At 40.9% G+C, this 21,126-nt stretch overlaps 1 protein-coding gene across 7 annotated transcripts in view; it reads right to left on the bottom strand.

Annotated features, from left to right (window-relative positions):
- LOC105490453 (collagen type IV alpha 6 chain) overlaps nucleotides 1-21,126 on the bottom strand; it is a 312,047-nt gene that overhangs the window by 54,101 nt on the left and 236,820 nt on the right. For all 7 annotated transcript variants that reach the window (XM_011756089.2, XM_011756095.3, XM_071088636.1 and 4 more), the window contains exons 7-18: nucleotides 19,808-19,876; nucleotides 18,103-18,138; nucleotides 14,615-14,677; nucleotides 13,752-13,787; nucleotides 13,546-13,587; nucleotides 12,439-12,531; nucleotides 11,061-11,114; nucleotides 4,705-4,764; nucleotides 3,302-3,346; nucleotides 2,754-2,807; nucleotides 1,849-1,918; nucleotides 701-808 (exon numbers count right to left, since the gene is read on the bottom strand). In XM_011756089.2, coding sequence (XP_011754391.1) covers nucleotides 701-808; nucleotides 1,849-1,918; nucleotides 2,754-2,807; nucleotides 3,302-3,346; nucleotides 4,705-4,764; nucleotides 11,061-11,114; nucleotides 12,439-12,531; nucleotides 13,546-13,587; nucleotides 13,752-13,787; nucleotides 14,615-14,677; nucleotides 18,103-18,138; nucleotides 19,808-19,876 — 730 coding nt within the window. The remainder of the gene's footprint in view (nucleotides 1-700; nucleotides 809-1,848; nucleotides 1,919-2,753; nucleotides 2,808-3,301; nucleotides 3,347-4,704; nucleotides 4,765-11,060; nucleotides 11,115-12,438; nucleotides 12,532-13,545; nucleotides 13,588-13,751; nucleotides 13,788-14,614; nucleotides 14,678-18,102; nucleotides 18,139-19,807; nucleotides 19,877-21,126) is intronic.

Here is a 21,126-nt window from a genome sequence, read left to right as displayed (position 1 = left end):
AGAAGAAAATCTGGGTCTCTAGCCTTTCACTTCTTGATTTTTTCCCAACTTGGTGCTGGGGCCAGCTGTACCATTTCCAGGTGACTGCTTTAAAACCATAGGTATCCTCACAGCAGCCCATCTCCAAGGAATTTAGAAACTGGTGACTTTAAAAGTAAAAGTTGAGCTTTATATCTGGGGCATCACTGCATCCCAGACTCTGGCATGCCTTTTTCCACATGTCACTATAGAATGACATATGGATGTGATTAGTTCAAGAGTGTTACCCACAGGATCCTGGGACCATTCAGTACCTGGCTGAATCCTACAGCAAGGTTCTGGGTATAAATCTTCATCTGGGCTTTTGCTAGCCCCTCTTGGCAAGCATCAACTGGGATGGCACATCCACAGGAGGGTGACACAGCTCCAGCAACTCAACCCAGGACCCCTCTTGTTGCTGCAAACCTCAGTGACAGTCTAGGATTGCCTGTCCAGCTATGATACATTATTTAAGCCAAAAACAAAAGCTGCTCACCCAGCCCCCACATACATTAGCCTTGGGCTGGCAGTCGGGAACCTACTGACTATAGTCTACCTCTTCTTTGACTTCGGCTAGGTGTGTGCCCCAATCCAGAGGTACAGAAGGGAATGTTAGGAACCACAGTGTATAGAGGACTGATCTGCGCAGGAGATGGGTTAGTTTTTTTTTTTTTTTTTTTACCTGATAATGCTGGCAAGCCAGCGACACCAGACGGGCCACGCAGGCCCTGGATGCCTTCATCTCCTTTAAGGCCTGGGAGGCCAGGTACACCAGGGTCTCCAGGATTACCTGGCATTGTAATGAAAGACAGCAGTAAATAAAGGCAGAGGAGGCCCACAGATGCTACAAAATGCCCAAGAAGAGGTGCAGGGAGCTGTCCTGGCATTAGAAGTGCCTTTCTTGCCCTTCCCAAGTCTCTCATGCTAATGGCCTCACATGATAATTGGTCTTCTGGAGCCAAGGGGCCTTCTGGAGCCAACATTAGTGTATTAAGAATTGGTCTGGCCACGGCCTGCCTTTCATGGTAAGCTCTGGTAAGTACTTCTTCTTCTACCACTAATCTGCTGTAATGCCTAAAATGTCTAACATTTGGATTAAGATGTTGAAGTCCACTATTTATGTTACACATATATGTTTCCTGTGAGTGGCACACAGGAAGCCACTGTCAAATATTAATACCAAACCGGGCATGGGCCTTAGAGGATGAGAGGAGAGAGATAAGTGGGAAGACCCATGGAAGAGTAACTACAGTAGAAGCCTTTGGTCAAACAAGAAGTAGCTGGAGATACTGGGCATCTCAATATTTGGAGAAGGTAAAGGGAAGAGTTGGGCACACACAATAACTAGGACAAGGAGAGATGAAGACAGATTTTCTAAGCATCATACTCTTGAGGGCTCTCAGCCGCTTGCTCCCCTAACCAAAGGTACTTTTCCACTTCCTATGAAATTGTCAAGCTCAAGGATGCATAGAATCACCTACATGAGGCCCTGAGTATTCCACAGTATCAAACTGAAGTCAGCCCAGCTGGGGGGTAGTTATCCATCCTTCCCAAAGCATCGCCAGGAGAACCATTTTCACCAAATTCAGGCCCAGGCAGACCCAAATCCTAGGCTTAGTGGACTCAACACAAAAACAGGGTGCTGGGCTTGGCTTCTCTGCCCAAGAGATTGGAGTTAGCTTTATTACCCAAGTTCAGGAGCCATGAGGGGCTCTTGGGTGTGTCAAGTTTAGCAACAATCGAGTAACTAAGTATCCTTTAATAATTACGGGGGATATAGGATTTAACTTCCTGTCTTTATTTTCTACTCAAATTAATGAGAAGTTGCACCTGAGATCACAGCACCATCTATATCGATGAAAACATCTGGGCCTGGCAGGCCAATGTCACCCTTTTCACCCTGCAAAGATTAAGTACATTAAACACAAATGTTTCCATGTCCTTATTACCCAAGATCTATGTGCCATTAAAGCCCATCCCTAGGAAAATGAAAGGTTCTTCCTTCTATAACCCTGATTTTCAGGGTTAACTAGTCCATAGGTTAATTTCAAAGTCCCATAAATTTAAGATGAAGGTGACACAAAGCAGGCCAGAGGCCTAACATTCAGTTGCAAACCTGTCAAGGACAGGGGATCCCAATTTTATTTTGCAACTCTACTCAAGGACAGTCTGCTCTGGGCCTTGACTGTACCTAAGTAGTGCTAAGGAGAGAACAGAGTTTTAACTTTTTTCCACTCTTAACAGGCCTGGGCCTCTACTACCATCACAACCCTTGTTAGTGGATGATGTCTGGCAGAGGAAATTAAAGGAGTTCTAATACTCCCCAAAGACAGACTTAGGTACCAAAAACACATACAGTGGCATATCCAGGGTGTGATGGTGGCAGTTATATGCCCCAGGTGTAGGCAAAAAGGGGATGCATTGTCTATAGAGAATTTAAAACAATAATAAAACCAACAGTTGGCAATTCTAAGCAATATGAATAAAATTTTCCTCATCTGTGGGATGGACTTGCTGTCACCAGCCCCTGCCCCTTAGTTTACCACCGATCAAGTAGTATCTAAGAAATGGTCATTAGCAGCTTTGTGTATTCAAAGTAGGTTACATGCATTTCTTGAGAAAAAATTGAAACTTAAAAGGTCAAAATATTAAAAATACTTCATCTTATATACAGACATTTGTGGTAATTCACCCTTCTACCTACCAACCCTGGATTTTTCACTTCCCAACTTTACCTCAATTCCTTGGAATCCATTAAGCCCAGGAAATCCCAGGGTCCCTTTCTTGCCCTGTGACAGAAACATAGTTACCACTAAGTTGAAAGTATGAGAGCATAAGAGGGTCTGGTCTTTGGATTAAGTCAGGGCAAATGGCACAGGGATCTTGGATGACATTGCAGGGTATGTGTGGCTTCTATCTGACTCTGGAAGCTGTAAAATCTCCCAGAAGACAATATGGCAGTAAGTAGCCAATTTACATATTAGGAGGTACAAGGGCCACAAGGCTAGACACGGATACAAGCAGGCTGGCCTTGCTAGTCCCTGATAGCATGCCAAAGATGTATGACCACAGCATGGAATGGCAAGGCACTGAACTTGACACTGGATACCCATGTTCTTGAGTGAAAAGAAAAGAGGACAGTGGCTAAGATTATACCAAAAAAAAGGGAGATGAACAATTTGCATTATAAGTAATGTCTCCCTTTGGCCATGTTAAGTAAAGCAAGGGGGACTTTTAATTGGGATTTTATACACGAAGGCTTTAATGATATTAACCAAAATACCTGTTGCCCTGGAGGGCCTTGGACTCCTTCTGAACCCATGGGACCCTGTAAAGAAAATAGTTACACCTTAGAAAAATCAATAGGCTACCTAGAAAAAGCCACTAGACTTATATAACAAAGTTGTACAGCTGAGTTCAGGATTTAGCAGCTCCTAAAATCAGGTAAGCGAATGTTCCTAGACCTGGCTTAATGACTTTTTTTTTTTTTTTTGAGACAGAGTCTCACTCTGTTCCCCAGGCTGGAGTGCAGTGGTACAATCTTGGTTCACTGCAACCTCCGCCTCCAGGGTTCAAGCAATTCTCCTGCCTCAGCCCCCTGAGTAGCTGGGACTATAGGCATGCGTCACCACGCTTGGCTAATTTTTGTATTTTCAGTAGAGACAGGGTTTCACCATGTTGGCCAGGCTGGTCTCAAACTCCTGACCTCAAGTCATCCACCCATCTCGGCCTCCCAAAGTGCTGGGATTACAGACGTGAGCCACCGCGCCTGGCCTACTGACTTCTTTCTAAGCACTAATCCATCAGGCTAAATAGCCACATGGAGCATTTTTTAAGAGCCAAATAAATGGAAACAGTTTAAGTAGTAGGTGGAATTTGATAGAAGGGTTGGGTGGTATTATACTTAGTCTGCATTCGTTCCAAGTCAGGAGATCTTTAAATAGATTATGGGAGGGCCTCGTCTTCCACCTCAAATGCATTCTTTGTTGGTGATTATATGTATTTTCAAGACAAGGGAGGGGGAAAAGTAGAGAAAGAAATGGCAGGGTAATGGATAAATATGGCTAAATACTTAAAGGACTCTTACTTAATAAACTTCATAGTCAACTTAACAACGCAATTCTCTAAAATGTTACTTCTTTGAGGCTAAGCTTGGCCCGCTGCTTCTAGCTCAAGACCGAAGTGCCCGAAGCTAGGAATCAGAGAGGCTAATAGTTATTTTTCCATTTCAAATGAGATTATTATTGGAAACTGTTGACTCCAAACATCACTCACTATGTTCTAGAACTTTCCAGGCTTGTTTCTGTCCTATAAAGGTTGCACTTGGCCCTCTTTCTTCCATTCCTGTGCCACTTCTGTGCTCAATTCCCTCAGAATAGAATGGAATGAAAGCAAGGCAACACTCATATCATTCTTTAGCCCAGAAGACAATGATACATGACAGCAAGGAGATAAATAGCCTGAGGAGCCACCTAGAGTAGAGGGTGCCTCTTTCCTTTTCAAGAGAGTGATTCAATCAAGGGAATGGGGCTAAGAAAGAAGGAGGTCTTAGGAACCTGCCATTGGGTTGAGGAGAAACGAGAAGCTTAGGTGGCAATTAAGTTGCAAAACATGAAGAAGCAAACAGGAAAGAAAATGGACAAGGTGACTTGACAGATCCAGGCAAGTAATATTCCAGGTTCGTACCCTAGGTCCTGGCAAACCAGGGATTCCCTTTTCTCCCTTTTCTCCAGTAGTTCCAAGGCCCTAAATGAAAAAAGAAACCACAAGTTATAATGTTTGTTTTCTCATTGGTCTCCTGGCTTCATCCAAACAAGGGGGCTATTTTAATTAAGCTCCATTCTCCCCTTAGGGAGGCTCACCATGCTGTCTCTTGTCACTGCCTGAGAAGCACGTAAGTTCTGAATATGAATTGGACCATTCATTCAAGGTCCCCCTTTGGTTCTAGAAGTAATGCCCCCACCCCACCTACAACACTGTTCCATGTATTTATAGTATCATAGGCTAACAGCATAGAAATGATTAAATATCTAACCTTGCTGATTTTACAGATGAGGAAACCAATATCTGGATGAGTTAAAATTGAATGAGAAAGCCAGATCTTGTGTTTTTCATTCCGGGAACCTTTCCATTAGAACAGGCTGCCTTCTATCATTTAGGAACTTGATTATTTGACCTACAAATGGAGGATTATGCAAATTCTTGGGGGCTGATACTAGGGGGAAGAGCAAGAGCTTTTCCCCTTTGGTGACATAATGAGCACAACATTGTTTTCAGTGGGAAGAAGCATTTCTATCTAGGCATGGTCTGAAACCCTACAGCTCCTGTACTGGGACTATAGGGCTCTTGCCTGGCCCTAGAGATAGTCCAAAGGGGACTGTGAGATGGTCTCCAATCCCTCTTGCCCTGCTCATCGGAGGTGAGGATTTGTAGCCATGAATATGACTTGGAGATTCTCTAGGGAAAAGCAGGAACTCCAAGAAGCAGAGTGAGTAAGAAAGAACTTCCTCCCCTCTGGGTCCAAGGCAAATGTCTGGGCCCCCAAGATACAGAAGAGTTCATTACTAAAGTGGACAAAGTTTTTCACAGAAAACTTAAATGAGGCCACTGCGCTGTTGTTCAAAATTGTACTTTTTGGAGCACAGATTTAGCAAACAACATTTTGGCTTATTGTGAAAGTAAAGGAGGCAATGAAGGAAAGACACTAAATGTTGTGGAACATCTGTTGTCCCTTTAATGTGACCTGGCTCACCTGCTCAAATCCCATTTGTAGCTTTTTCTTCCTTTTACATACATACTCAGTGCGCTCCCATGAGTACTGAAAGCTGGTTGAGCACCCCTTGGCTTTCTGGGCCCAGGGTTTTTCATTTTTGTTTCCTTTTGGCTAGTCATGTTTTTGTTTTTTTAATGTGGGTTGTTTTCATTGTCTTTTTATTGGGAGGAGAGTGTGTGTGTGTGTAGGATCCAATTCAAAGCAGGCTTTGGTCCCGTACTTACCTGTTCTCTTTTCTGCATTTATATAACTGTGCATCAAATAGCTCAGCCTTCATGCTACATTAAACTTCTAATGTGAAAGGCTCGTGGGTTAAACTGAATGCAAACTTATTTAAAATATTAGTTTTTCTGCATCAAACCAAGGCATGCTGCGACTTGGTGGAATGTCTGTCGGCTTCTGAGGTCAAACACTTCAAGAAGCCTTCTCTCACCTGTCCATGAAATCTGTGGCGGCCCGTGCTGCCCCAAACTCTTAAAGTGCAAAGATTGGTTGCATATGAAAGTTTTGTAAGCATGAGGCCTATATTACACTCTCTTTTATCTTTCTCCAAGGCCCATTACTACAGTCTGAACACATACAAGGTGGTCCAGTAAATACTTGTTGAACTGAATGGAATAATGACCTAGGGAACAAAACTGTTGCAAAGGGTGAAGGAAAGAATGTTCAGGAACCATCTTGTGCCCCCATCTGTCTTGCCCTCAGTTATAAATATAAGGGGGCCTTGTACTACTTCTCCAGAAAGCAGAAGAGTCTTGCTTTCTCAGAGGGCCTGAGAGCTTGTGCTATAGTGTGAACAAAAATAAGTATGTTTAAAAAATGTAAAAAGGAAAACAAAGACAAATTTGTGGGTGGGGGTTAGAGCCAACAAAAGATAAATAGCTTGGCAAGACACTGGCTGTGCTGTAGGTTCAACTTGTCTCCAAGAATAGGGAGGCACTGTACAGGGACGCTGCTGAACAAGCTGTTCTAGCAAGATGCCCTGGGACTGGCCCTGTCACAGTCAGTCCTCCTCATGAGTAATCTTGCAAATGCTGCTCCCACACTCCTACTTACCCATGGCCTAGAAAGCCTCACTGGAGCTAGCTTAACTGTTTCCGGGCCTGCTCTCCTGGGCTCCGGATTCCTGATACTTTTCGGTTCTGAGGAGGCTCAATTGAAGAACCCCACCTACCTAGTAGTTACTCCTACTCAATAGTTACCTCAGGATTTGCCAGTTTCTTCTCTTATCCCTCCCCTCATCTGTTCCATTTTCGCCTTCCCCTGTGTTTGCTAGTCCCTTGGACAGAGGGCACATGGATATACAATTCTCTCTGACGACCTCCATGGAAAGACCTGTGGCCTACAAGTGTGAGCGTGTTGCTCGAGACAATGGGATAAAATGTGTGAGGTGAGGACTGAGCCAGAAAATCAGGGATGTTTGGTCACTGCAGAGGGGCCAAGAGAAAGAAGGTGAGGGGCAAATCTCTCAGGTTGGGCACTTCGTCTCTTACAAAGATTTGGACTCATACAGGAAGAAAACAAATAGTTAAAAGGAACATTTTGGATTCCATAGAGATTTCTGTCTTCAGTGCTGCCTTGTTTCTCAGTAAGTGTGGATAATTGAAAGCTGATGTGAAGGCTTTGGATTTGAGAAGCACATTTCCTCTGAAAGGTCCAGAGTATCACAAATACATTACCACATTTCTCCTCATAACTTTTCTGTCATAAGGCATTCATATAAATTACCTATGAATGTTCCCATTAAACAGATAGAGATATTAGGACTGTGAAGGAGTTACCTGATTTGGCCAAGGTCACACTTTGAATCTGTGCCAAAGTGGGCTGAGAATTCTGGTTTCTTAATTCCCACCCTATGAAAACATGCTGTTCTATGTAAAGGGGTTATTTTCCAGCTTTGATGTCTTTACAATCAACTGGGGTTTCTATTTTTCAGCCCACACTCTGAAACACTGGAAATACTGAGCTTGAAATGGTACTGCAATTTATCATCCTGCATTGTCGTCAGTCTCTTTCTTTTACAGGACTAAAGGGAATGGGTTGAAATTGCAGCAGGGGAAATACTCTCGGTTCGGATGTGGAAGGGAAGGGGAGGGAGGCAGTGTGAGCCAGTGAAGCCAATAACACCGGAGGAGATCATAAAATCCTTTGTAGAGATTTAGAGACAAAAAACCCACCACGCCTGGGATTAGAACAAACTGGACTGTAGGGGGCAGTATGGTATGGGGAAAAAGCCATCAAATTGGCTAGAATTCAAGAAAGCTGAATTTCAATCTCAGCTCTGCTAATAACTAGCTGCGTGATTCTGGACAAATCTCTTCACCCGTTGAGGCTGTAGTTTCCTCATCAGTATAAGGGAGATAAGCCTGGCTCACCTTGCTTACCTCACAGGGACAATGCCAGGTGGCTAGAATCTATGTGAAATGCTCTACAAAGAAGGTGAAAACCTTATTCCCAAACTCACTTGCAAAGTACTTTATATCTGTACTGTCCAATAGAAATATAATGTGACCTACTATGTTATTTTCATTTTCCTAGTAGCCACATTAAAAAAAGCAAAGTAAACAGAGATTCATTTAAATGATATATTTTACTTAAACAAATATATAATAAATATTGTCATTTTAACATCAAAGTAAAAAATCTTATTGAGATATTCTAGATTTCTTTTCATACTCTGTTTTTGAGATCTGGTGTGTAATTTACACTTACAGTACATCTGATTTCAGATCAGCCACATTTCAAGGGCTCAGTAGCCACACATGGCTGGTGGTTATCTTATTGAACAGGACAGCCTTATATTTTTTAAAGAAACTTTGCATACATTATTAGTTGTGTCTTAAAAGAGTAGATATATGCATGTTCTCACTCATATGTGGAAACTAAAAAAGTTTATCTCATGGAGGTAGAAAGTAAAATGAATGATACCAGAGGCTGGGAAGGGTGTGAGAGTGGGGTGGGGGGAGAGATGGAGAGAGGTTGGTTAATGAGTGCAAACATACAGTTAGACAGAATGAATAAGTTCTAGTGTTCGATAGTGGAGTAGGGGGACTATAGTTAACAACAATGTACTGTATATTTCAAAGTAGCCAGAAGAGAGATTTAAAATGTCCCCAACACATAGAAATGATAAATGTTGTGGTCATGGATATCCTAAATACCCTGACTTCACCATTACACAGTCTGTGCATGTAACAAAATATCACACGCACCCTATAAATATGTAGAAATATTTTCTACCAATAAAAAATATAAATATGACCATTGTCAAATTACAGATATAAAGAGAGGTTCAGTGACTTGCCAAAGTCCCAGAGCAGGGGCTGGGTCTAAAGTTTGGGTGTTCTGTCTCCAACACTAGGGTTCTCTTCCTTTCCGGTTCATTAGATACAGAGGTGATTAAAATCAAGTGCATTGAACAGATGATTCTCCATGCCCCCTTTATTTCTATGGAGTAATAAGAATCATCATGGAAGGAACCTGTGCCACTGGCTCCACTGGCTCTGCTTTCTGGCCACCCAGAGAGACCCAAACTATTTCAAAGTACTGTAGGGAGGGAATGGAATCATCTATCCCCATTGGCCCAGCAAGGACAGGCAGGCCTAATCATCTTTGATTCATCTATTTTCCACCTGATCTCTATTCCCAATCCATGAAAATCTTGTCAGCTCTTTCAAAACATATCTTGTGATTTAAAAGACACATTAAACAAATGTAATGCATTGTTCTTGTCTGGCTTTTCATTCAAACAAGGCAACTGTAAAAAAATATATATACCTATAAGACAATCAAAAATTTGAATTCTGCCTTGTTAACTGATATTAATCACTGATCACAAATTACTGATGATGATACTGTCACTATGTCTTAAAAAGCCCTTACCTTTTAAATATTCAGAGGTATTTGTGATGAAATGATATGTCTATTATTTGCTTTGGATTGGCCATAAGTTGCTAATTATTGAAACTCTGTGATGGGTACACGAGGGATCATTATGACATTCTCTCTGCTTTTGTAAATGTTTGAAATGTTCCCTAATAACAAGTTTGAACATTTTTACATTTTGAATCTATCCACTTATTTCCAAGTCCATTGCTGTCACTATAGTCCAAGTCACCACCACTATCTCTTGCCTGGACTACTGCCATACCCTCTGTGTTTGCTCTTCCACCTTTCCCATTCCCTCTCCCCTTCCTCCCACAGCCACAGTGATCTTAAAAATACAAGTCAGAGCCTTTGAATGGCTTCCCATTACATTAAAAATAAAAAAACTGCATTGACCTATGAAGGTAGCGAAGATCTGGTTCTGACTTCTCTGTCTGGAATTATTGGCCTTGCTTACTCTGTTCCACTTACTCACCTTCTTACTGTTCCTCAAAAGTACTGAGGCTTTCTTAACCTCAAGGTCTTCGCACTTACGGTTCCCTCAGCCTTAAACCCTCTTTCTGATCTTCACAAGACGTGCTCCCTCATAATATGCAGGCCTTACCTCATACATCACTTCCTCAGAAAGGCCCTTCTTGACTGCTCTGTCCCAAGTAGACCACCCTGTTCCCCATCCACACTTCATCACTTTACCCTTCTTTCATCTTTTATATATCGCCAGTATATGAACTTGTTATAGATTTATCTGTTTGCTGGTTTCTTGTTTGTTTTTTCCCTCACTCCTCCATTAGAATGTAATCTCAAGGACAGGGACTTTTACTTAGTTACCGTTGTAACCTCCAAGTCCAGCAGAATGCCTGGCACATAGGGACCCTCTAAAGGTAACTGATGAGTGTAAGAATCTAAGCTAGAAAGGCAGATATGAAAGTGAAGGTAGGATTACTAAGATTAGCTACCATTAACTGAATAATAAGTGCTAGACATGTAGTAAGCCCTTTTCATGCATATTATCTCATTTAATCCTCATAACCACCCTAACATTCTCCCCTTTTTTGTAGGTTAGGAAACTGAGGCTCAGAAAAGTTAAGAAACTTGTCCAGGTTCACATAGTTAGAAACTGGCAAAATCAGAAGTCAGGCCTAGGTCTGTTTTAACTATAGAGCTTGAGCTAATAACCTCTAAGTTACACAGCCTCATGGAGAACCATGCTTACATCTCCATGTGTTTAAGAAACAAGAACATCTCCTTAAATGCCTTCTAATAATAAAGATGGTGGCATTCTCTACAATATCCATGGGAAGAGGTCTTTCTGTTAGCCTTCTATTGCTACAGCTTTTGTCCAATCAGACCCTTGAATATATGTTGATCAAATAGAGAGACTTACCGGGAAGCCTGGAGGGCCACTTATGCCTGGAAAACCCTTAGGCCCTGGTTCACCCTGGAAAATCAGCCAAAGGTTAGTAAGTAGCATCAGGAAGCAGCGAACACACAGGAGGATGGCTCTCTGCAAGTACTTGGACTGAGGAGTGGGGAACAAATGAGGTATCAAGATTAGGGCAGCAGAGAGTGGTGCAGATTCCCCAGGCTTCCTAACTAGTAGCTGTACCAGGATGTCTTAGTTCATGGAACTCTTTGCTGCGGGAGAAGGATTATGGACCATAACTGTCTAAAACAGAATGTCAAATACTGAGGCTAATTGGGAGACAGAAAGGATGATTGTCTGTTTTCTTTCTAGTGGAAGAAGCTATTCAGTACAATTTCCTATAGAAAATTATAGGCAGCAGAGAAATCCATAGTCTTGGGAAAAGGGTAACGATTACCATTTGGATAGAGACACATAACAATTTGATCTGTCATTCTTTGATATGTGAATTTATCTATACGTGCCATGGAAAAGCTCCTTAAGTTTTGGGAATGGTTGAGGAAGCAGACAATCTCTTTCATGCTGCCAGACCATTCCCAAATCAACAACTAGTTCCTATAAACCCGGAGGGGCTTGGAGTTGTTGCTTCCACAAAGACAAATTTAAAGAAAGGAGACTAAACACATTTCCCTGCCTAGGCCCCTTGGCCATGGGAACAGAATCACAAAGCTTAAAGGAACCCTGGCAGGAAATGCAAGTTACTGGAAGATCTCTGCACACCTTAACAGTACACAACCATTCAATTACAACCATGTAGGTAGTATACAGTGACTCACATAAAAATACAGATCATAAAATATTTCAGTTAAACAAGTCTATAGCGTAAGCCTTGGTAGTTCAAATCAGGTAAATTAGGGCATCTCTTGTCACCACTTGGTGACAGTATATCCTATTTTCAGGGTCAAGTTTTAAGAGCAAATAACTTCTTTAAAAAGATAATTTAAGAGCAACCATTCATACCCTATGTGTTCTGTCACAGTACTTTGGGGACACCATAAATATTGAGAGGGTTGGGAGTTAGGAGGAAAAACACAACTATTTAATGTTTAAGTTATTCAGTATATCAAAAATTGAATCTGCAACACTAAAACAGAGAAAATAGCGCTTAAATGAATACTCAGATGTCCAGGTACACTCCTACCTACACACCAAGAAACATACTCCGTCTTTTAAGAAAGCTTTTCATAAGGGTCAAAACAAAGAAGCCTTTTTACTTTCACTTCTAAACAAAAATCCATTACCCAGAACCCTCTATTCTTCCAGTATTGTCTGGTTATTAAAGTTCTTATAATTATAGGAAAAAGTTTATTAATTTTTCCTATTCTCAAATGTTCACTACCTTGGATCCTTTCTTCCCTTTGGGGAATCCCATGAATTCCAGCTCTCCAGTAGATGGTGGAGGTCCTGCTGGGCCAGGGAGGCCAACATCCCCCTGTAAGATCAAATGGAACATTAAGCAAAGTGAAAATTACACCGACCATTTTTCTAGAGGGAGGGGTTGTCCTCTGGATGTAACTCACAAATAAACTGTCTCTTACTTTGGCCTCTTCACCCTCATGCCAATGAGGAAACAAAACTCTCATTGCCAAAGGGTGAGAAGAATTATAAGCCTGACCAATGAATTTCATACCAGCACTGCAGAGGGAAGAGCAAGATGGATAGAAGGAAACTTTAAGTTCATGGTTGGTATGAAAGGATGTTTAGAAGAGAGTAAAAAAGGAATCAGAACAAGGTGAATGACTACCACTTGGCAACAATGACCCGACTCTAAGTGTTCTAATCCTTGCGAAGAGCACAAGCAGAGGCAATGACGTCCACGTTAGAACATTGGAGGCAAGAGTTGTTCCTTCAGAAAGCAGTACAATTGTGAGAGAAGGGTGGGAATGGCAAGTTCTCAGCCTCGCTTGAGGCTCTGAAATCACAATGCAATTTGTAGAGAGAGAAATGAGAGAAGGAGGGAAATAAAAGAGAATGGTGAAAGAGAAGTTAAAGAAGAGAGATAGAGGAGAGAGAGAGAGACAGAGAGAGAGAGAAGGACGAAAAGGAAAAGGAGGAGGAAGTGGAGGACGGTGAGGAGGAGAAAGGGTAGAGAGAAGAGGGGAATCAGAGACAAGGAAAGAGAAGGCAACAGAATACACAAAACACCAAGGAAAGACCCAGATGGAAGGAAGAGAAAGAATCTATTTCAAGGGAATATGTTTGTAAGACATATACCTTTCACAGGTAGGAAGCAGGGGAATAACAATATCTTGAAGGGAAAAGGACCACAATAGCCCATGTGTGGCATGTATACATGCAGCCCTCAAGAGATCCCACCAGAGGATCTAAATGCTCATTTCCCAAGGCGAAAAAACAAATCCTCTTACACAAGCAGGCACATGTGTGTAATCAGACACATTTCTTGCAGCATATGGAATGCAGATTGTATTTTTTAAAAGCTATTTACCTTGACTCCTTTCTCTCCTTGAAAACCTAGCCCCATATTCCCCTAGGGAGGAAAAACAAAATCAATTACTAAATAAGCTCTGGGAACTTAAATTGGAATGCAATCTTTTTTACCAGAAAGTAGGGTTAACCAAACCAGTATCTCTCTGGGAAATCCAGAGTACTTAGGAGTAGGAAGCAAAATTCCCCAAGACAAAGTATACTTACATCAGGACCAGGAGGACCAGGAGGCCCTGGAGGACCCTAGATTTTTTAAAAAATCAGAAAAATAAGAAAGAAAAGAGTTAGCACTTGTTAGTTTCTGTCAAAAGAATTGTTGAGAGCCACTCCCCAGTAACTTAGTCCTCTTTCCTGCTTTGGCATAGTAGATTATAACTGTCTTTCCTGTGGTTCTCTGTTATCTACTTTGAAATCCCCCAAATTGACCTGGTAATCCCATTAATGCTAAGGTAGTGAAGACTTCATGTGTCATTCCTCCCAACAGGCCAGAAATTTTAAAATGATGACCTTTGGTGAAACTAAGCCAAAGTACTGAGTAGTGGTATTTCTTGCACTGGAGAGAACAATCTGGGGACACAGCTTTCCTAGAACCACATAGATGACTGGCTATGCTCTTCCTCTACCAGTGATGATAAACAGGTTTTGTGTCAGAAAAATAGGTAGGTAGGTAGAGCTGCCCAAGATGCAGTGTTAGGAAGGAATCTGAAGCTTCTTCAGTGTTCAGGGTGGGTGATAGTGATGGTAGTATGATTAATTGCAATATTTGTCATGAGTGAGGAAATGGAAGGTGGCAATAAATGTGTCAGGGATCTGCCATCCCTGGGCTATACTTCGGGTTGAGCTACGGTGGGAGGCTTTAGAAACACAGATTGGATGGTCAGAGAGACTCTGATAAATAACTCCAATAGCTCCTGGCAAGAGCACGCTTTACTTTAACCCTCCAAGAATGGAGGTTGCCCTTGATCACCAGGAGGAACTAAATTACACAGGCTTACATTGAATCCATAGTATGATAGGGAAAACAGTCATGTGAATACTGTGATCACACACTAAGCTTAAATTGATCTTACTTGTAATCCTGGTGATCCTGCAGGTCCTACAGCTCCAGGAGATCCGGGTGCTCCTTGTGGGCCCTAGAGAGGCAAGTTTTTACCAAGTTCAAAAAGCAAGGCAGTTTTCCAAGAAAAAGGAAAATATGTATGTCCACGAGAACTGTACAAGAATGTTCATAGCAACTTTATTCATAATAGTCAAAAATTGGAAATGTTCCAGTTGTCCAATGATACAAGGATAAACTCTGATAGATTCAAACAGTGGAATAAATGCCTACAATAAAAAGTAGCAAATTACTGATATATGAAACAATATGGATGAATCTCAAAATCACTGTGTTAAGTGAAAGAAGCCAGACCCAAAAGGCTAGAGGTTATATTATTCCCTTTACCTGAAGTTCTAGGACTGGCATAATAGAGAAAAATCAGGATTGTGGTTGCCTTTGGAGTGAATTGGGACAGAGATTGACAGAGAATGAGCAGGAGGGAACTTTCTGAGTTGATAGTAATTTTCTATACCTGAATAGAGGTTTGGATTGCATACAAGTATGCATTTGTCAAAACTCAGCAAACATGCACCTAAGATTTATGTGTTTCACTGTATGTAAATTTTGTATAAAGAGAAAAAACTGCAAACAAATATTGAAGTCTAATTAAAGATAGGCATGCTATAGGATTTAGGAGTAAGTGAACTCTTGTCTACCATTTACTTTGAAATTCATTAAAAATAGGATGGATTAAACACCACATGTTCTCATTTATAAGTGGGAGCTGAACAATGAGAACTCATGGACACAGGGAGGGGAACAACACACACTGAGGCCTGTCGGGGGGTGGGGTAGGGGGAGGGACAGCATCAGGAAAAATAGCTAATGCATGCTGGCATTAAAACCTAGGTGACAGGTTGATAGGTTCAGCAAACCACCATGGCACACGTTTACCTATGTAACAAACCTACATGTCCTGTGAACTTAAAATAAAAATTAAAAAATAGGATGGATTGATGGACAGATAGAGGGATGGATAGATGGATAGAAGGATAAAGCAAGTACAGTTGGCCCTCTGTATCTGTGGGTTCCACATCTGTGGATTCAACCAACTATTGATTGAAAATATTTTTTTTTTTTAAAAAGGATGGTTGCATCTGTATGGAACACATGCAAACTCTTTTTTGTCACAATTCCCTAAACAATACAGTATAACAACTTTTTATATACCATTTACATTGTATTAGGTATTATAAGTGATTTAGAGATGATTAAAAGTATAGGGGAGGATGTGTATAGGTTATAGGCAAACATGACACCATTTTATATAAGGGATTTGTGCATTCATGGATTTGGGTATCCACGAGAGGTCCTGAATCCAATCTCCCATGGATACCAAGGGATGATGTATAGTAAAATATTAATGGTATGCATGTTCATTGCAAAATTCACTCTTCTTTGCTGTATATTTGAAATTTTTCCTATTAGAATGTTATAATAAAACAAACACTTTTTTAAAAAAGCAAAAGAGTTATATTAATATCAGGTAAAGTAGGCTTTGAGACAAATAATATTACCAGAGATAAAGAAGCATGTTTCAAAATGATAAAATTAGTCAATTTATCAAGAAGACATAACAATCTTAGATGCCTATGCACATAATAGCAGAGCTTCAAAATACATGAAGCAAAAACTAACAGAACTTCAAGTAGAAACAGTCAAGTCTGCAGTTACAGTTGGACATCTTAACATCCCTCCTTCCATAATGAACAGAAACACTAGACAAAAATATCAGTCAGGACATAGAAGATCCAAACAATATTATCCATTACCTTGACCTGATGGATAATTTTAAGATCATTATACCCAACAACAGCTGAATACATATTCTGTTCAAGAGCATATGGAACATTCACCAAGATAGACCATATGCTGGACCATAAAACAAACCTTGACAAATTTAAAAGAACTTAAATAACGCAAAGTGTTCACTCTAATTGCAATAAAATAAAACTAGAAATCAATAATAGAAAGATATCTGGAAAGCTACTAAATATTTGGACATGAAGCAACACACTTTTAAATATTCCATGGGTCAAAGAAAAAATCATAAGGGAACTTAGAAAATTTTTGGATCAAATAACAACAATGTTAAACATAAGACAGTGAAATCGCAAGAGAAAAATGATCTGGTGAAATGCAAGGGTCCATTTCCAATGGTGGAGCAGGAATAAGTTGACATGGGCCTGGATAAGGGGTGGAGAGGGTAACAGAGGTTGGAACTCAGACAGGAGGAAGAGAAAGGAGGAGTTCAAAGGGCCTCCAGAAATAAATGACAGTCTGAACATTGTTTTGAAAATAACTAGCCATCTGTGATCACCTTGCTGATCACAAATACCTTATTCAGCCACCAAACGCCCTCTCCCCAAATTGAAGCAGTTTGTATATCATGCCTGTGTATGTGGACAAACATTGCACCTTTGTGGACAGGAAAACAAGTACATAAGAGAAGCTATGCAGCAAGTACAGTGGAGGTTGTTCTGTAAATGTAATGAATACACTGTGTAAGCCAATTGTTTTGCCCTAGGGAATATGTATGGCCTTGGTCCTTATTCATCTCTGTTTTTGTGTGTGCTTGCACACATCCCATTTTTTTTTTTGCCTACTTTTTTCCCACGAAACTCTGTAACTCTCTATTTAGAAAGTCTCCTTCCACTGCCAGCTAAACACCATTCACACTTCTCACAAGCTACCTTCTGTCTCTTAGACATAAAGACTCACATGACATATCCTTAAGTGAATGGCATCTCTTCCTCTAAGTTGCTGTGGAATTCTTATGCCACATTCCTACTAGTTTTTCCTACCCTTGGGGGCAGGGACTGTGTCTACATTGTCTCAGAGATTACTCATAGCACTTTGCTAATAGTTAGGTGCTCAATATCAGTTGAGGACTGAAAAAAGAGAGGACTGAAGAAAGAAACAGTGAATACAGGAAAGGGAAAGAAAAAAGAAGGAAAGAAGCATTTTTTTTCTTAAGTTGTTTAAAAAAAAAAGTGATGGCAATGTGGAATCTTAAAGAAAAATAAAGCTCTTATTAACATAACTCACAGCCTTACACAGACTCACTATTATCAAGAGTCCCTAGAAGGAATTTCTGTGTAGAATACCTTTTAAAGCAATGTGCTCTACTTCTTTTGATTTACCCACAGCACTCGACACACAGAAAACATTTAGTAAATGCTTCCTGAATGAAAGGCAAAATACTAGGGGAAGGTACATCCCAGTGAATACATAAGTCTCTGGCCTAAAGTCTGAAAGCCTGCTTGTCATGCAACTTGACAGTGTACAATTCATCCTCTCAGTGCTTTCTCATTTGGAAAATGCCTGTGACCCATTCTATTTCAACTGTCTAGATTTTCCTTGAGGTCTACAAAGACCTTAGAACATCATAGAGGAGAATTAAAATGCACCATTAGTGATAGTCAACACTGAGAGCTCAACACATAAATAATAACTTACAGTGATTCCATCCAGTCCAGGCAGCCCAGGATCCCCCTGAGAAATAAAGGCAGGACACTGAAGAGTTCAATAAATTAAGCCTGCAATATTTCAGATAATTAACCTAACATTCATAGGGACAAAAACACATCTCTGAACCTTGGGCCTCCTCTGTCAAAGTCTTGTGTTTTAAATAATGTATGAATTGGACATACTGGACTGTTTAGATTGTTTACTTTTTTCTGTAAGGAAAATCTGGACTGTAGAAGACACATATTATAGCCTTGGCTGAACAGGATTTCACATTTTACTTGGATTAATTAATTTTCACCTGTGCTAGGAACTTAACAATTAGAGACTACTTCTGTGGGCTGGTGATTTTCCTACTCCTTTCGGAGGAAAGCAAAGCTACCTTCCCGTGTGCCTTCATCCCCAAAGATTCTGTGCCCATGTGTATACAATGCAAATCAGGCATTTCAAGGGAAAATCAACAGAGCATACAGTCTCTGATTACGTTTTAATTACTTTGCTGCATCTTTAGTTACTGCATGAATCGGTAATATAACCATCTTGTGAAAATTGTTGTGTTCCACTGGATCCAAGGTCTCTGATTTTTGGCAAAACCATTTAATCAATGTTTTCTAAGACAATGACCAAATTTTGACACCTGCTAGTCTTACTCCACTTGGCTTACAGTAAAAAATCAGCTCTCTGTTGCATGGAAAGAGCACTGCCTGAGTTTTAGCTCTTTGGTGAACTGGCTTTGAGCAAGTCACATAGCCTCAGTACACCTCAGTTCTTCTATCTGTAAAATGAGCGATACCAATACAAGTCTGACAATCATGAGGTCCTTTCCAACTCAAACATTCCATCTTCTACTATGGCATCTATAGTTAGAAGCCCATACCCTAAATCTTTTCTGGCTCTCCAGCCACCCACCCCCATCACTGCCTTCCAAAGTGATTGCCAATGTTCCAGGCTCTATGCACTAATGGAAGACAGAAAGGTGCCATCAATTAGCTGAGTGAGCTTGGTGCATCTTCTCCTCAGATGTTGGGCACATAAATTTTCGTTTGCTACCAGGGAAATGATGGACCCCTGTCCTGCTCTGCAAGGGAATAGGACCAAACATTTGAAGCCAGGGTTTACTTAGGACCCACAGGATATCAGGCAATACAGTCACAAGAACACAGAAGGTTCTTGTCAATTCTGGAAAGAGATGAAAGTATCCAGCCAGCTGCAGGGCTGATGGGCAATTTTTGCAGACATCCAGGTGCCCAGCTAGGGTGATGGGTTGGTGTGAAGCAACAGAGAAGGGCAGAACCAGGATCTTTGGCTAATGGCCATGTTGTGATGGGCAGAGATATACATGGCTTCAAACCAAGGTATACAGACAAGGATTCTACAGTAGACAAAAGGTATCTGCCTGCAGGAAATGTCTTGGTTTGTGAAATAAAATGATACCCATGCAAACTGTTTGTTTGCTGATCTGTCTCCTATTTTTGGTCTAGATCCTGCAGAGCAAATCTCTTTGACAGTATAGTTGCAAACATTTATGTCAATGTTTCCACCACAAAAAGTTCCAGATCCTTTTAAATCCATCTTGGTCTGCTCCTTAAATAGAGACACAGATGCTAGTTCTGGAAATGTTTTCATTGGAGGTGGGGCCCAATGCTGGGGAACCCAGCTTATAGCCTACTCAGCTACCTGCCTTGCAGGCTCTTACCTTCATTCCTTTGAAACTACCTGGAGCAAGGACAGGGTCACCTTTTGATCCTTTCTGACCAGGAAGCCCCTGAGTAAAATAGTTTAAAAAATTGAAGAAATACACACACTTATAGTCTTCTTAATTGCATTATCTGATCAGATAAAGGATGGGACAGCAAGAGCCTAAAACCATGTCACTTTTTCTATGGCAAAATTGGCTGTACTAAGGGGCAAAACACGTTCCTTGACCAGGTGCTCTGATTCAGAGCTGTATGCCCTCCCAATCCCCAAGCCAGAAGTCTGTAAAGGGAAGGGGTTTGAATGGGTCTGAAATGTGTTAAAGTCAGATCCTTTACATCTATTCAGAGTACTGATCTGAACAACCACAAATAACTCATATAATGGAGAGTTCACTGCTTCACCCCTCACAGGTATAGGTCACTGACAGAACCTTTGTCTAGGACAGAGGTTAGTAAAATTTCATGGAAAGAACCAGATAGTAAATAATTTAGGCTTTTTGGGTCACATCTAAACTCTGTTTTACACTCTTCTTCTTCTTTCTTTCTTTCTTTCTTTTTATTTTATTTTATTTTTTTAAAAAGCAGGCCACAAGCCAAAGGCCATGTGGGCCAGTTTGTAGACCTCCGGTCTAAAAGATATCTACAAAAATACCTTCAGCCTGTACTTCTACCACACAACTTCAGATTCAAAGCCTGTCTAAGAGGCTGGTGTATCTTACTGCTAACATGAAAAACGGTTCAAAGTACACAATTCCAATCTTTCAACTAGATTTTTTGCTGTCTTAGTGCAGATGCTGGCTAATATCTGCTAGAGTTTGTACACCTGGGGATAATCAATGTCCCTACACCTCAGGGAAGTCAGGATTTGTATTTGGGGTAGGGCTAAGCTTTGTGGACTGAAGCATTTATTGAATGATTGATTCCTTCAGCACAAGGATTATTGGTATCATAAAACAATAACATAATCCCAGAAGCAGAAATCGGTTTTTTTTCCTAACACTGCCTGTTTCACCTTATTCTTGTGGCCACTACTCCCCTGAAAGAAGCTTCAAAAAAGCCTACTGAATGATCTGTTTGGTATTCAGCAAAGGATATGTCTCAGCTTAGTAAAATACATGTCCAAGTTCCTATTTAGGTTTGAGGTTAAGTTTAGAGACAGGACTAGGTTTTTACCTTTGTCCTTTGTCAGAGGGTATTCATTACCTCAACATTTATTTTCTCCCTCTAGGGGGCAGCATGTCCTTGCTTTGCTGGATTTTCATGGAAATGTTTTAGTCTATACCTCGTTGCCATGGCAATCTTTGGAGAAATTTGCGAC

Source organism: Macaca nemestrina, chromosome X (genome assembly GCF_043159975.1).
Source record: "Macaca nemestrina isolate mMacNem1 chromosome X, mMacNem.hap1, whole genome shotgun sequence".
NCBI classification, from domain to species: domain Eukaryota; kingdom Metazoa; phylum Chordata; class Mammalia; order Primates; family Cercopithecidae; genus Macaca; species Macaca nemestrina.
This window is presented reverse-complemented; position numbering and strand designations above follow the sequence as displayed.